The sequence below is a fragment of the Lepidochelys kempii genome, chromosome 7 (assembly GCF_965140265.1).
Source record: "Lepidochelys kempii isolate rLepKem1 chromosome 7, rLepKem1.hap2, whole genome shotgun sequence".
Lineage (NCBI taxonomy): Eukaryota > Metazoa > Chordata > Testudines > Cheloniidae > Lepidochelys > Lepidochelys kempii.
The window spans coordinates 48,123,287-48,135,057 of NC_133262.1; the positions used below are offsets into that span (position 1 = coordinate 48,123,287).

The following is an 11,771-nucleotide window of genomic DNA, read 5'->3' on the forward strand; positions in this document are numbered from 1 at the left end:
ATTGAGATGCAAAATCTGCTTCTCCTTTTTTAATCTGAAAGCAGCAGCTGCCCTGTTTCTGAGCTGGATTCATTTAATCCGAGAGAGCAGCGTCTGAGAAGGGGGGCACCTAGCCCAGCAGTTTTATAGTTACTGCGGGAAGGGTGAATTCCACTGCGTTCCTGTGGAAGGTGCCCCAGGACAGCAGATGCAGGCTCAGCCAATGTGGGACCAAGCATGCCGCAATGACTTCTCCCAGCAGCACCCAGCCTTACTGTTGGCAGGTGCACCAGGCAGCCTGAGCTTTTTTTATACTTTTCCACAGCTGCCAAGAAAAGCTAGTGAAATTGACCTGTAGCCTGAGAATGGCAGGAAGAAACTATGCTAAGATGCTGAGTGAGATACAGCCTGCTGCATCATAGTCCCTCCTGCGCTAGCATCTTCACCGGAAGGGTATCAAGGAGGTTAGTCCACGTCTCTCCTCTGCCTGCTTCCTTCCCATCAGCTGCTTAGGGGTAGGATCCCTAGGCACAGGGAGCTGTTCTTACCTTGTGGTGATAAATGCTCCCTGCTGCATGTTAAAAGCATCCATCAAAGAGGATTCCTCTGTTCTCTCAGCAGGAACTTAGTGGATAAGGAGGCAATTAAAACAAAAAGTGGCACAAAGCTGACAAGGCTGCAGCTGCTTGAAATCTTTAATTAAAAAAACCTCTGGCTCCAGCTTAATATTCCTTGAGTAGGCTCTGCTCCCACTTCCCCTGCCCCCCAGAGGGAACATGATGCACCTCAGTAAGAGGATTGAAACAGCTGCTGAGGCTGGCTGCAGCTTCCTTGGGCCCCAGCAGGAGTCAAACCCTTTCTGGTTTCAGAGTAGCAGCTGTATTAGTCTGTATCCGCAAAAAGAAAAGGAGTACTTGTGGCACCTTAGAGACTAACAAATTTATTAGAGCATAAGCTTTCGTGAGCTACAGCTCACTTCACTGGATGCATGCAGTGGAAAAAAAATGCATGCAGCCGATGAAGTGGGCTGTAACTCACAAAAGCTTATGCTCAAATAAATTTGTTAGTCTCTAAGGTGCCACAAGTATTCCAAACCCTTTCTGCACCTTTTACAGTTGGTAGGAGCTCGCTGCTAGCGGGGTGGGGGTGTCGGTGTCATTTAACCAGGGAGGAGAGCTGCACACACTGCAAAGTCCACAGGGCTGCATCCTGAACCAAGGCTGCTCATACCTCGCTAACAGAGAGGAGGGGCACTTCCTCCCTCTCCCTTTACCAGAAGGAATGCGTCAGTGCAACATAAAGGTGAATGGGCTGCCAGGATCATTCCATGCTCACGCAATGGCCAAGAGGACTGCACAGCAGCTAACATGGCAGAGCACCATTGTGCACCTTTAGGAATCCTCACCAGGGCTATTCCAGGCAAGAGGAAGGGCCCCCATCTGCTGTGATGGAACTGAGCCCTAGTCAAGCCCATGTGCCCCAGACTTCTCCCAGAGAAGGGCTGGACCTTGGAGGGCCTAACCCAGCAGGCATAAAACCAGGAGTTGCTTCCAAAGTCTCTAGTACCCTCATTCTTGGAGCCAAGTCCTTTCCTCCCTGCCAGGCACAGAGGGTTCAGTCCAACTCGTTTCTCCCCTTCCTCAGAAGACAGGCATTGCCTGCGGGCCATAGCACCGGGTGTGCAATATGTCCCCCCTCCCAATCTCTCAGTGACCTGGAGGCTGTGGCCCTTTCCCACATGATATGGCTAAATACACTACAGTACATACAACAGGACTGTGTCCCAGTAACACACACAATGGGGGCAGGCCTGCTGCTCTCACACCCACATACCACAAGGAAGGGAACAGTAGGCCTGAGCTTTGCCCAGGAGGCTGTCAGAGGAACAGTGTGGAGAGGATGGTGCATAAACCTCAGGAGCTGGGCTTGATTCCCAGATCTGCCCACTAGCTCCTTGTGAGACCTTGGACAAGTCACTTCCTTCTCAGTTTCCCCAGCTGTACAATGGGGTGGACAATACTGACTGCTCCATGAGGTGTGTGGGAAGGACTGATTGGAGGCTGCAAAGTGCTGTGAGATCCCTGGATGGAAGGTACTCCAGGAAGCAAGAGAGCATGCCCTCAAGTCTCCGACCTTCCATGGAGAAGGTCCCAGCTTCCCATCCCCTCCAAACCATCTGGGCAACAGTTCCAGCCCCGCAGAGCTGAGCTGCCCAAATGGCACAGTGGGGAGATCCCTCTTTGGCAGCTGGTCCCAGCTGCTACAAGGCTGGAGCCCTGCTCTACAGAGAGCACAGAGACTAAGGCCCTTGGCCGGCTCCACTCAGAGTGGCTTTAAGGAGCAGCCAAAGTTGAAGTGCACAGGAAGGTGGTGAATGGCTCTGCCACTCCCAGAGCTTGGATTTCCAGCCCATGCTCTACCAGGAGAGCCATGCTAAGGTTGCCCAGTGTGAACCTCACCCACCCAGCGCAGCCCTAGCTCAGGCAAGGTGTTCTCCTTGGCTTCACTCGGCTCTAGTCTTGCTCATAGAGATCCCAGGCCCCTCTGCTCCAAGGCTGCTCCTTAGTTACTACTCAGCCTTCATTCCCTCAGCCTCAAAACTTCACCAAGGTGTGCTGAAACAACCATCAATTAGCTTTACTTTGGAGAATCTCCTGGGGGTGCCTGAAAGGCTCCTCTGCCCATGGGAGAAGGCAGCTGTGGCCCTTCCAGGCCTGTGCCCCTACACTTTCTCCAAGGCAGACTCCCCCGCCCATGGCAGAGGGCTCAGTGTTACTCAAGGGCAGCTGGTGCCTGACCCATCTCTACTCCTATGATCCTCTCTTCTCTGCACTGCAGCGCCTCCTTCTGGATTAGGGGTGTGGACCTGGGGTAGCCCTCCCTGCAGATTTGCTCATTGCTCGGAACTACTGCTCTTTACTCCTAAAAGAGGAGGGGGAAGGGAACATTCCAGACCTGTCTAATCACAAAGGGATATAACAAATTCCCGCCATACAGCCCTGGTGCTGTATCAATGAGAACAGTCTGCACTAGCACTGAGCCCACCCAGGGGAAGCAGCTCTGAATTCCAGCTTCAATCCTTTCGCCTCTGGTTGTACGGAGCCTGTGCGTGGAGTAGTTCATACGGGGCTCCGCTGATGAGCATCCAGCTGTTCCAGCTACTAGACCTGCATGTGGCTGGGAAACCGTTCAGCACCAAAGCACGTATGAGCTAAATTGCTGCTGTCCGTCACACAGACTGTGGCTGATGGCAACTATACCACCCTGCCCAGGGCTGCTTGGCCTTCAAGGAAGAGCAACTTCATGGAGTGGGCACAATGCTACAGACATTTCCAGTATTAAAAATAGAGAGTTAGTTAGAAAGCTAGCTCCAGAGAGACCCTACGCAGGTGACTTCCCAGGTCCAATGCCCCAGGGACAGTGCTTGGCACCTTCAGCATTCCCAGGGAAGATTGGTTTCAGCGTGGTACCTCAGGGCTGGATCCTTTTGCGGTAGAGATAAGCATTGCTCACCTGGTTCATGATAACTAGGCTGGTGAGAATGGGGCACAGCACTGACAGGTACCAGGAAAGACCAGTCACTGCGGTGGTAAACCACAAGGAGCACATGGCCAGCATCAAACTGGCACAGCCCAAGAGGTAACCCACCAGCCCCGATGTGGCATGGTAGACCTTGAGCTTGGCCAGCGTCCAGTTCTTCATCAGCTTGGGGTAGAGGAGAACAACGCCGCCTGTGCACTGCATGCTGGCGTATAGCACGGTCAGCAACCCCGTCAGGCCGTGCCAGGTGACAAAGTGGGCCTTGCCATTAAGGTATTTGTTGTAGCTGATGATGGCCAGGCCCAGCAGGGCACAGAGGAGGACCAGCAGCTGCAGGGCCCAGTGGAAGCGGACCTTGGCTTTGCGAGAGAAGGAGCGGAGCAGTGAGCTCTCCGGGGAGAAGACCAGCAGGGCTTCCGTCATCAAAAAGGAGAACTGAGGGGGACAAAGGGAAAAAGCTCGTCATGGACACGACACGGCAGCAGTCAGGCTAATGCTGGCAGTGGTGCTTTCTCTCCCCAGCCCCATGGAAGCCAGAGAACTGTCCTCACCCTTAGCATCACATCCTGGAGACGGCCCCTCTCAATAGCCAACCAAGACTTTGGAACAACCAAAGGAACGGCTGCCTCCCTCCTGAGAGGCCAGTTCAGGTTTTACACTGAGCCCTGCAGCACAATAAGACAGGGCTTTGGGAGAGTAGCCAGTACTGTGTGGGCACCCAGGGAAGGATGATCCAGTGAGTAGGGGGCTAGTCCAGGGCTTGGAGATCCCAGTTCAATTTCCTGTTCCACCAGGCACTTCCTGCGTGACCTGGGGCAAGTCATTTAGGGCCATATTTTTAAAGTCATCTAACTCCTATTGATTTAAATGGGAGTTAGGTGTCTAAATACCTTTAAGAACATGGTCCTTAGTCCCTCTGGGACTCAGTTCCCCATCTGTCCCCTATCTCACAGGGGAGCTGGGAGGGGGAAATACATTCATGGCCATACGGGGCCCAGACACTAAGGTGATAAGTGCTTAAAATACACAGATTCAGTACAGCTGGTCTCCGCAGGCTCTGTTACATTCCTCAATATCATGGCTCTGAATTAGGCATCTCCCACTAACACGGGATGTAACCCACTGCTCCCGCCCCCCCTACAACTCTCATATACTACAGCATTACCACCAGCCTTTCCAACTCCCCTCTGCAGCAGGTGGCTATTGAGTGATGCAAAACGTGCCCAGGAAAAGGCCACATAAGAAAGAAGAGCTGGCTAAGACATGCAGGTTAGTTCTGTTGGTTTTACGAAGCCTCGCTGTCAGAGGCTGCACGCAGTGCTGGCTGTAGAAATAGTAACTAGAGGTTGTAATGCTAGAATATTTAGGGCAGAAGTTTCGCAAGTGTGCAGAGTCCTAAGCCTCCAATGTAAGTTCCCTCTAAGCTGTGCGGCCGTGCAGCAGCCTATTAAGCACCGTACAGGCGCTCAGGACTACAGCAGGGAGAGGCGTCTCTTCCCCCTGGCCCCAGCCCAGCCCAGAACCTGCTGCGGCCAGAGGAAAGGTGCCCCTTCCCCTGCCCCAACCCAGTCCTGGACCTGCTGTGGTGGGGAGAAGCGCCTCTCCCCCGCAGCCCAGGTACTGCTGCGGGGAGTCCTCTCTCCCCACTGTAGCCCCAGGACAGCCTGCACCCCACACCCTTCATCCCCGGCTCCAGCCCAGAGCCCTCACCCCCCCGCACCCCAACCCTCTGCCCCAGCCCTGAGCCCCTCATCCCTGGCCACACCCCAGAGCCTGCACCCCCATCCCTCACCAACCCCCACTCCCTGCACCCAAACCCTCTGCCCCAGCCTTGAGCCCCCTCCCACACTCCGAACCCCTTGGCCCCACCCCCACGACATGAACTTTGTTATGTGCACCAATATGGAGGTGATGTGTCACACAACACCTCCATACTGGTGCACATAACAATTCATTTCACATATGGGTGGGAAAAATTAGAGGGAATAGTGTCCTCATTGGTTACAATTTTTCTCTCCATGCTGGCAAAGAACGTGTGGTTTAGAACTTGCTTGCAGCCATCAGCCTACCACACCTGGCCAGGTGCCTGGACCAGACTTAGCCCACTAGCCCTGAACTCCTCAGGAGCCTGGCGGTGGTGCTGAGAGAGGAAGAGATGCTTGAAGAGCTAAACAGATTTGGTTCCAGCCTGGGAGAGCGAGGACAAGGGGTGGGAAATCAGCTAAGTGGGATTCCAAGCACCACCGGTGCCTTGTGTTATCATTCAAGCCAGTGCAAAGTGGGTAGATAATGCTGCCATTCTGACTCACCAACATTTTACACCCGCTACGCACTACAATGATGTGACGAGATGCAGGGCAACACTGCACTGCGTCCATTGTGAGCAACCCCAGGCCCCGAGAGGGTGCAGTTACCACTGGCTACTGGAGCATAGATTACAGGGAAGGAGGCAGGTAACATGGAGCTCTTTTGTCCAACTTACCGCAAGCGACATTAAGAAAGGATGCCAAGAGAACAAGCCTGGAATGAAACAGAGAGAGGAATGAGCCCTTTCAGACTAGCCATCCGGTGTGCCAAAAACTAATGTATTGCTGAAAAACATATCCTGCTAGAGGTATCACCTCAAAAATCACTCTGTGTTTTAACCCACCATTAGCACATGCAGCCACCTAAGATCGGATAGTTCAGGGGTCAGTGCGCTAGCCTGGCATTTGGGAAATCTGATTTTAATCCCCTGCTCTGCCACGGATTTCCTGCATGACCAACAGCAAGTCACTCTTGCTCTGTGCCTCATCTGGCTGGTGGGGTGTTGTGGGAATAACATGAAGGATTGTGAGGCACTCAGGTACTACAGCAGTGGAGGCCATAAGTGCCTTAACTAGACAGATTATAACTGAAATTGATTAGAAAGAAACACACTGTGTTTTCAGGTTTCAGAGTGTTAGTCTGTATCAGCAAAAACAAGAAGTCCTTGTGGCACTTTAGAGACTAAAATTTATTTGGACAGAAGCTCTCATGAGCTAAAACCCACTTCATCAGATGCATGGAGTGGAAAATACAGTAGGGAGGTATAAATACACAGCACATGAAAAGATGGGCGTTGCCTTAAGGTGGAAGTAGGCTATTCTCAACAGTTGACAAAAAAGGGTGAATACCAAGGGAGGAAAAATATTTTTTGTAGTGCTAATGAGGCCAATGTAATCAAGGTGGCCCATTTCAAACAGTTAACAAGAAGGTGTGAGTATCAGCACAGGGAAAATTAGTTTTTGTAGTGACCCATCCACTTCCAGTCTTTATTCAGACCTAATTTGATGGTGTTCAGTTTGAAAATTAATTCCACTTCTGCAGTTTCTCATTGGAGTCTGTTTTTGAAGGTTTTTTTTTGTTGAAGAATGGCCACTTTTAAGTCTGTTATTGAGCGTCCAGGGAGACTGAAGTGCTCTCCTACTGGTTTTTTAATGTTCTAATTCTTGATGTCTGATTTGTGTCCATTTATTCTTTTGCATAGAGACTGTCCGGTTTGGCCAACGTGCATGGCAGAGGGGCATTGCTGGCACATGATGGCATATCACAAGGGCCACCTTGTTTACATTGACCTCATTAGCACTACAAAAATGATTTTTCCTCCCTTGGTATTCACCCCTTTTTGTCAACTGTTGAGAATAGCCCAATTCCACCTTAATTGAATTGGCTTGTTAGCACTGACCCCACCCCCCCTTGATAAGGCAACTCCCATCTTTTCATGTGCTGTGTATTTATGCCTGCCTACTGTATTTTCCACTCCATGTATCTGATGAAGTGGGTTTTAGCCCACGAAAGCTTATGCCCAAATAAATGTGTTAGTCTCGAAGGTGCCACAAGGACTCCTCGTTGTTTGTCATCACTTTCACGCATTTGGGTGGTTTTTTCCACCCAGGGAACCACACTGTGAAATTTGACCAGATCTGCAAAAACAGGCACTGGGGGACCAAGGGGCAGACAGGGACTATTTTAAACTCTTTATTTTAAATTGACAGTGCAATGGTTGTCAGCAAAACCATTATGGTTGAAGGAAGGCAGCGGGGTGATCCACTTGTTTGTAACATACCTCTTCAGTCATCACTGAAAGTGGGGCTGGGGAATCTCATCCTCCACATTATAAAAACAGCCAAGAGAAGGAGTAGGAATCTGTGATTGCAAAAGGCCTAGCGATAGGTAGCTGGGAATGCAGCAGACCACGAATGAGGTGCATTGGCTGAGCGGGAGCCCCACGACCAGAATAGCAGAAGCTTTAGGTAGGATGCTACAGGTCAGGATTAATGTGTGCTGGCAGAGAGGGGCAGGATTCAAATAGCCACAGGGGTGGCAGAGGTGCCTGGGGAGTTTACGTAAGGTCTGCATGCATCGTCTGGCACTAGCCAGTCCATCACTTTCAGAAGCACTAAGATTGATCCCACACATGTATTTATTCATGGATGCTGTCCAGTAGCTCTGCCCCACACTGGCTTCTACTTACTTGACCCAGGTCTGGCCAGTACGGCCACAAAGATGGTGAATCCAAGTGAGACAAGGTGGGCAGTGATGCCGGAGACGGCTCGCAGGGAGCGGTAGATCCGTGATTCTGTTTCGATGGTCAGAGCCATTGTGAGATGAGCCTGTCTTCCGCCCCACAGCAGCAGTGCTTACACCATTCAACTCCCACTGGCTACACAGGCTGTCTAGTACGTATTAGCTTTCCCAAGACATCCAGACAAGGGAGAGATCCAGCAAGGAAGCACCATAGACCATTCCTGACTTAAAGCAAGAAATTCACTGCTGTCCTTCCTAGACATCCACGGATTAACTAGAAAGCAGAAAAATGAGAAAAATAAAGTTAAGTCCCAAAGAACAATAAGGGGTGGAAATTATCATTATACCACAGAGGGCTCATACAAGATCCCACCAGTGAATCTGGAGGATGAGACTCCTGAAGTTTGCCAAGGCAGTTTATAAACTGCAGATACTGGCTGCTTGTTCACTCACTCATAAGCAATGGGAAGCGTTCAGGCCCCTAGCAGGGTGGGGCAGGTCTTTCTACATGATTGGAAAAATGTCAGATGTGCCGCTGAAAGAAATATGCACCAACAACAAAACAATATGAATGCCATGCAGGAGGGCACATGCTGAACAGCTCAGCCTGGAAGGAGCTAATGGGACTGACTTTAAAAGCATTGAACTTTGTCATTGTGCTGTTGATAGACAAGAGAGAACGGCTTGGTTTAGGGGGATGTTATAACAATTCTGTGGGAATCAGCTGATTGAACATGGAGCATCAACACACGGCCCTTTGTTCCAAAGATTCAGATGAGATCAAGAGGAGCTCGACAAGTAGAAGAAATTGATACACCTAGCTGGAGCAGATCAGCTCTATTTCATCCAACAGAGGAAGGATAATGGAGACAAAGATGCAAGCCGATATATTATACCACTGCAAGGCAATTATGGTGCTATCACATTTCTGTCTATTGAACACAGATCAGTGCCCCATGCGCTGCACAACAGTGGCAGTGTGTATTTAGAACAGGGGCGGGCAAACATTTTTGGCCTGAGGGCCACATCGGGTTTCCAAAATTGTATGGAGGGCCGGTTGGGGAGGCTGTGCCTCCCCAAACAGCCAGGCATGGCCTGGCCCCCAACCCCTATCCGACCCCCCCGCTTCTCGCCCCCTGATGGCTCCCCTGGGACTCCTAGCCCATCCAAACCCCCATTCCCTGACGGCCCCCAGAGGACCCCTGCCCCATCCACCGCCCCCTGTCGCCCCCGGACTCCCCAGTCCCCCACCGCCCCATCCAACCCCTCCTCTCCTTCCTGACTGTCCTCCCGGGACCCCTGCCCCCATTCAACCCCCGTTTCCCACCCTCTGACTGCCCCAACCCCTATCCCCGGCCCCTGACCACCCCCTTGAACTCTCCTGGCCTCTATCCAACCCCCCCGTCCCCTTACCACGCTGCCTGGAGCACCGGTGCCTGGCAGCGCTACAGGCGCACCGCCGCGCAGCACAGAGCACTGGGTCAGGCCGGGCTCTGCAGCTGCGCTGCCCCAGGAGCTCGCAGCGTCCCCCCACCCAGAGCATTGCGCCGGTGGCACAGTGAGCTGAGGCTGCCCGGGGGGGGGAACAGCAGGGGAGGGGCCGGAGATGAGCCTCCCCAGCCAGGAGCTCGGGGCCAGGCAGGAGGGTCCTGCGGGCCGTAGTTTGTCCACCTCTGATTTAGAATATGCAAAAGTGTAAATCATTCCAGAGAGGAGTTAATACACAGGTCATCTCATCCACTGCCATGCAGGCTTGGTGCTCCTCCTTGGTGCTCCAGCCAAGCAAGAAAGCTTGTATCACTGCATCTGATGAAGTGGGCTTTAGCCCACGAAAACTTATGCCCAAATAAATGTGTTAGTCTCTAAGGTACCACAAGTACTCCTGTTCTTTTTGCGGATACAGACTAACATGGTTACTTCTCTGAAACATGGCTTCAAAGCGCATTTAGACACTGAAAAAGGAATATCATCATGATGACGGTCCATATTTAGTCCTCACTTAAGGACACCAGATGGAGGGAGCTGTGTTTACAAGCTAAAAGATGACTTTTCTAACTGTCAGTGCTATAATTTCCATCTGGAATCTGAAAACCTGCTGGTTTTCTCCTTCCTGCCTCTTACATCCTCCCAGTGAAACAGATTCTGCAGCCAGTCGCGGCTGATGCTGCGGAAGTCTCCTTTTCCTGTAGTCCTGAAATGGCTTGACAGGGCTGTAAAGTCAGCAGTGTGACTCCAAAATGCACATGGAGCAGATCCTGAAATCAGAGTAGGATCAGACCCAGCTGGGACAAGAAGAGGCCATTATTTTTGTGACGCTAGATCAGAGTTGGGCAAACTACGGCCAGCGAGACCATCCTGCCGGGCCCCTGAGCTCCTGGCCCGGGAGGCTAGCCCCCTGCCCCGGGAGGCTAGCCCCCTGCCCCGGGAGGCTAGCCCCCTGCCCCTCCTCTCCTGTCCCCCCTCCCCCGCAGCCATGCTGCCGCACGGGCAGCGCTCTGGGCGGCAGGGCTCTGTGCTCATGCAGGGCAGCGCAACAGTGGCTCTGGCTCTGGCTGGGCAGTGCAGCTCCCAGACATGCTGCTCTGAGTGGCACGGTAAGGGGGCCGGGGCATTGGATAAGGGGCAGGGGGTCCCAGAGGGCAGTCAGGGGACAGGGAGTGGTTGGATAGAGGGGTGAGGTGGGGGGGGGGTTAGATAGGGTGTGGAGTCCCAGGGGGTGGTTGGGGGCAGGGGGTCTGGGAGGGGGCAGTTAGGGGACAAGGCGCGGGGGGGGGTTGGATGGATCAGGAATTCTGAGGGGGGCAGTCAGGGGGTGGGAAGTGGGAGGGGGCGGATCGGGGGTGGGGACCAGGCTGTTTGGGGAGGCCAAGCCTTCCCTACCCGGCCCTCCATACAGTTTCACACCCCGATGTGGCCCTCGGGCCAAAGAGTTTGCCCACCCCTGTGCTAGATGAACAGATCTCCAATAACTGCAAAGCCAGAGGCCCGCTCGGGCCCGCGCGACGTGTGCCATGCAGCGCCCGGGTTAAGAGGACACAGGCACACAGCCTCGCCTCCTGTGCAAACCCATCCTATGCAGGGGCGACCCACACGTTGCGTGGGCCAGGGAGAGCGCTGCACCCTGAGTGGAAGGAGAGCAGAGGCCTCCCATTCACCAACCCTTCCCGCAACTGCCCCCGAGCGGACCCGGCAACGGCACCAGAGAGCCGGTTCGGGGACCTGCTCTGTGGCGGGAGAGCGGCCCGGTCAGCGCCACCGCACGGGCCATGACCACGGGACACCCAGCACCTGGCGGGCGGGAAGCAGCCGCGAGTCCGGGCGTTTCAACGCGCCCCAGGCCGCCCGGCGCCTCACCAGCCCCGCACGGGCCTGAGGGCATTGCTGGCTGGCCCTGCCACGGGGAGGGCTGCACGCCCCGGGCCCCCGGGGCCAGCCCCTCAGCGCAGCGGAGGAGAGGCTCCCCCGCCTCTGGGCGCGGGCTGCCGCGGGCTCAGGGAGCCTCACCTGATCCTCGGGCACCAGCATCTGCGAGCACTCGGCGAGACAAGCAGGAAAAACTACCCCCACCTCCTGATTGGGTGGGTTCTGCTGTCCCTCATTATATTGACCCGCCTTCTGGCGCCTCTGAGTGGCTAAACTTTTCTGTCTATCATCCGTAAGACCCACCCGACCTCCTGTCACGGCGACTTCGCCTTCATGCTCCA

General features: G+C 53.6%; 1 protein-coding gene across 4 annotated transcripts; it reads right to left on the reverse strand.

Annotated features, from left to right (window-relative positions):
- Positions 1-1,032: 1,032 nt before the first annotated feature.
- On the reverse strand, positions 1,033-11,643 carry CYB561D2 (cytochrome b561 family member D2). 4 transcript variants are annotated; one of them, XM_073352562.1, is made up of 4 exons: positions 11,572-11,643; positions 8,015-8,341; positions 6,002-6,039; positions 1,033-3,954 (listed from the first exon to the last, which is right to left on the reverse strand). In XM_073352562.1, exons 2-4 carry the CDS (start codon positions 8,139-8,141, stop codon positions 3,451-3,453), a joined length of 669 nt encoding a protein of 222 aa, XP_073208663.1. In that variant the 5' UTR covers positions 8,142-8,341; positions 11,572-11,643; the 3' UTR covers positions 1,033-3,450. The 4 variants fall into 4 exon arrangements, with proteins under 4 accessions (XP_073208663.1, XP_073208664.1, XP_073208665.1 ...); XM_073352563.1 differs by lacking the exon at positions 11,572-11,643 and adding an exon at positions 11,356-11,525; XM_073352564.1 differs by lacking the exons at positions 8,015-8,341; positions 11,572-11,643 and adding an exon at positions 7,607-8,001.
- Positions 11,644-11,771: the final 128 nt, after the last annotated feature.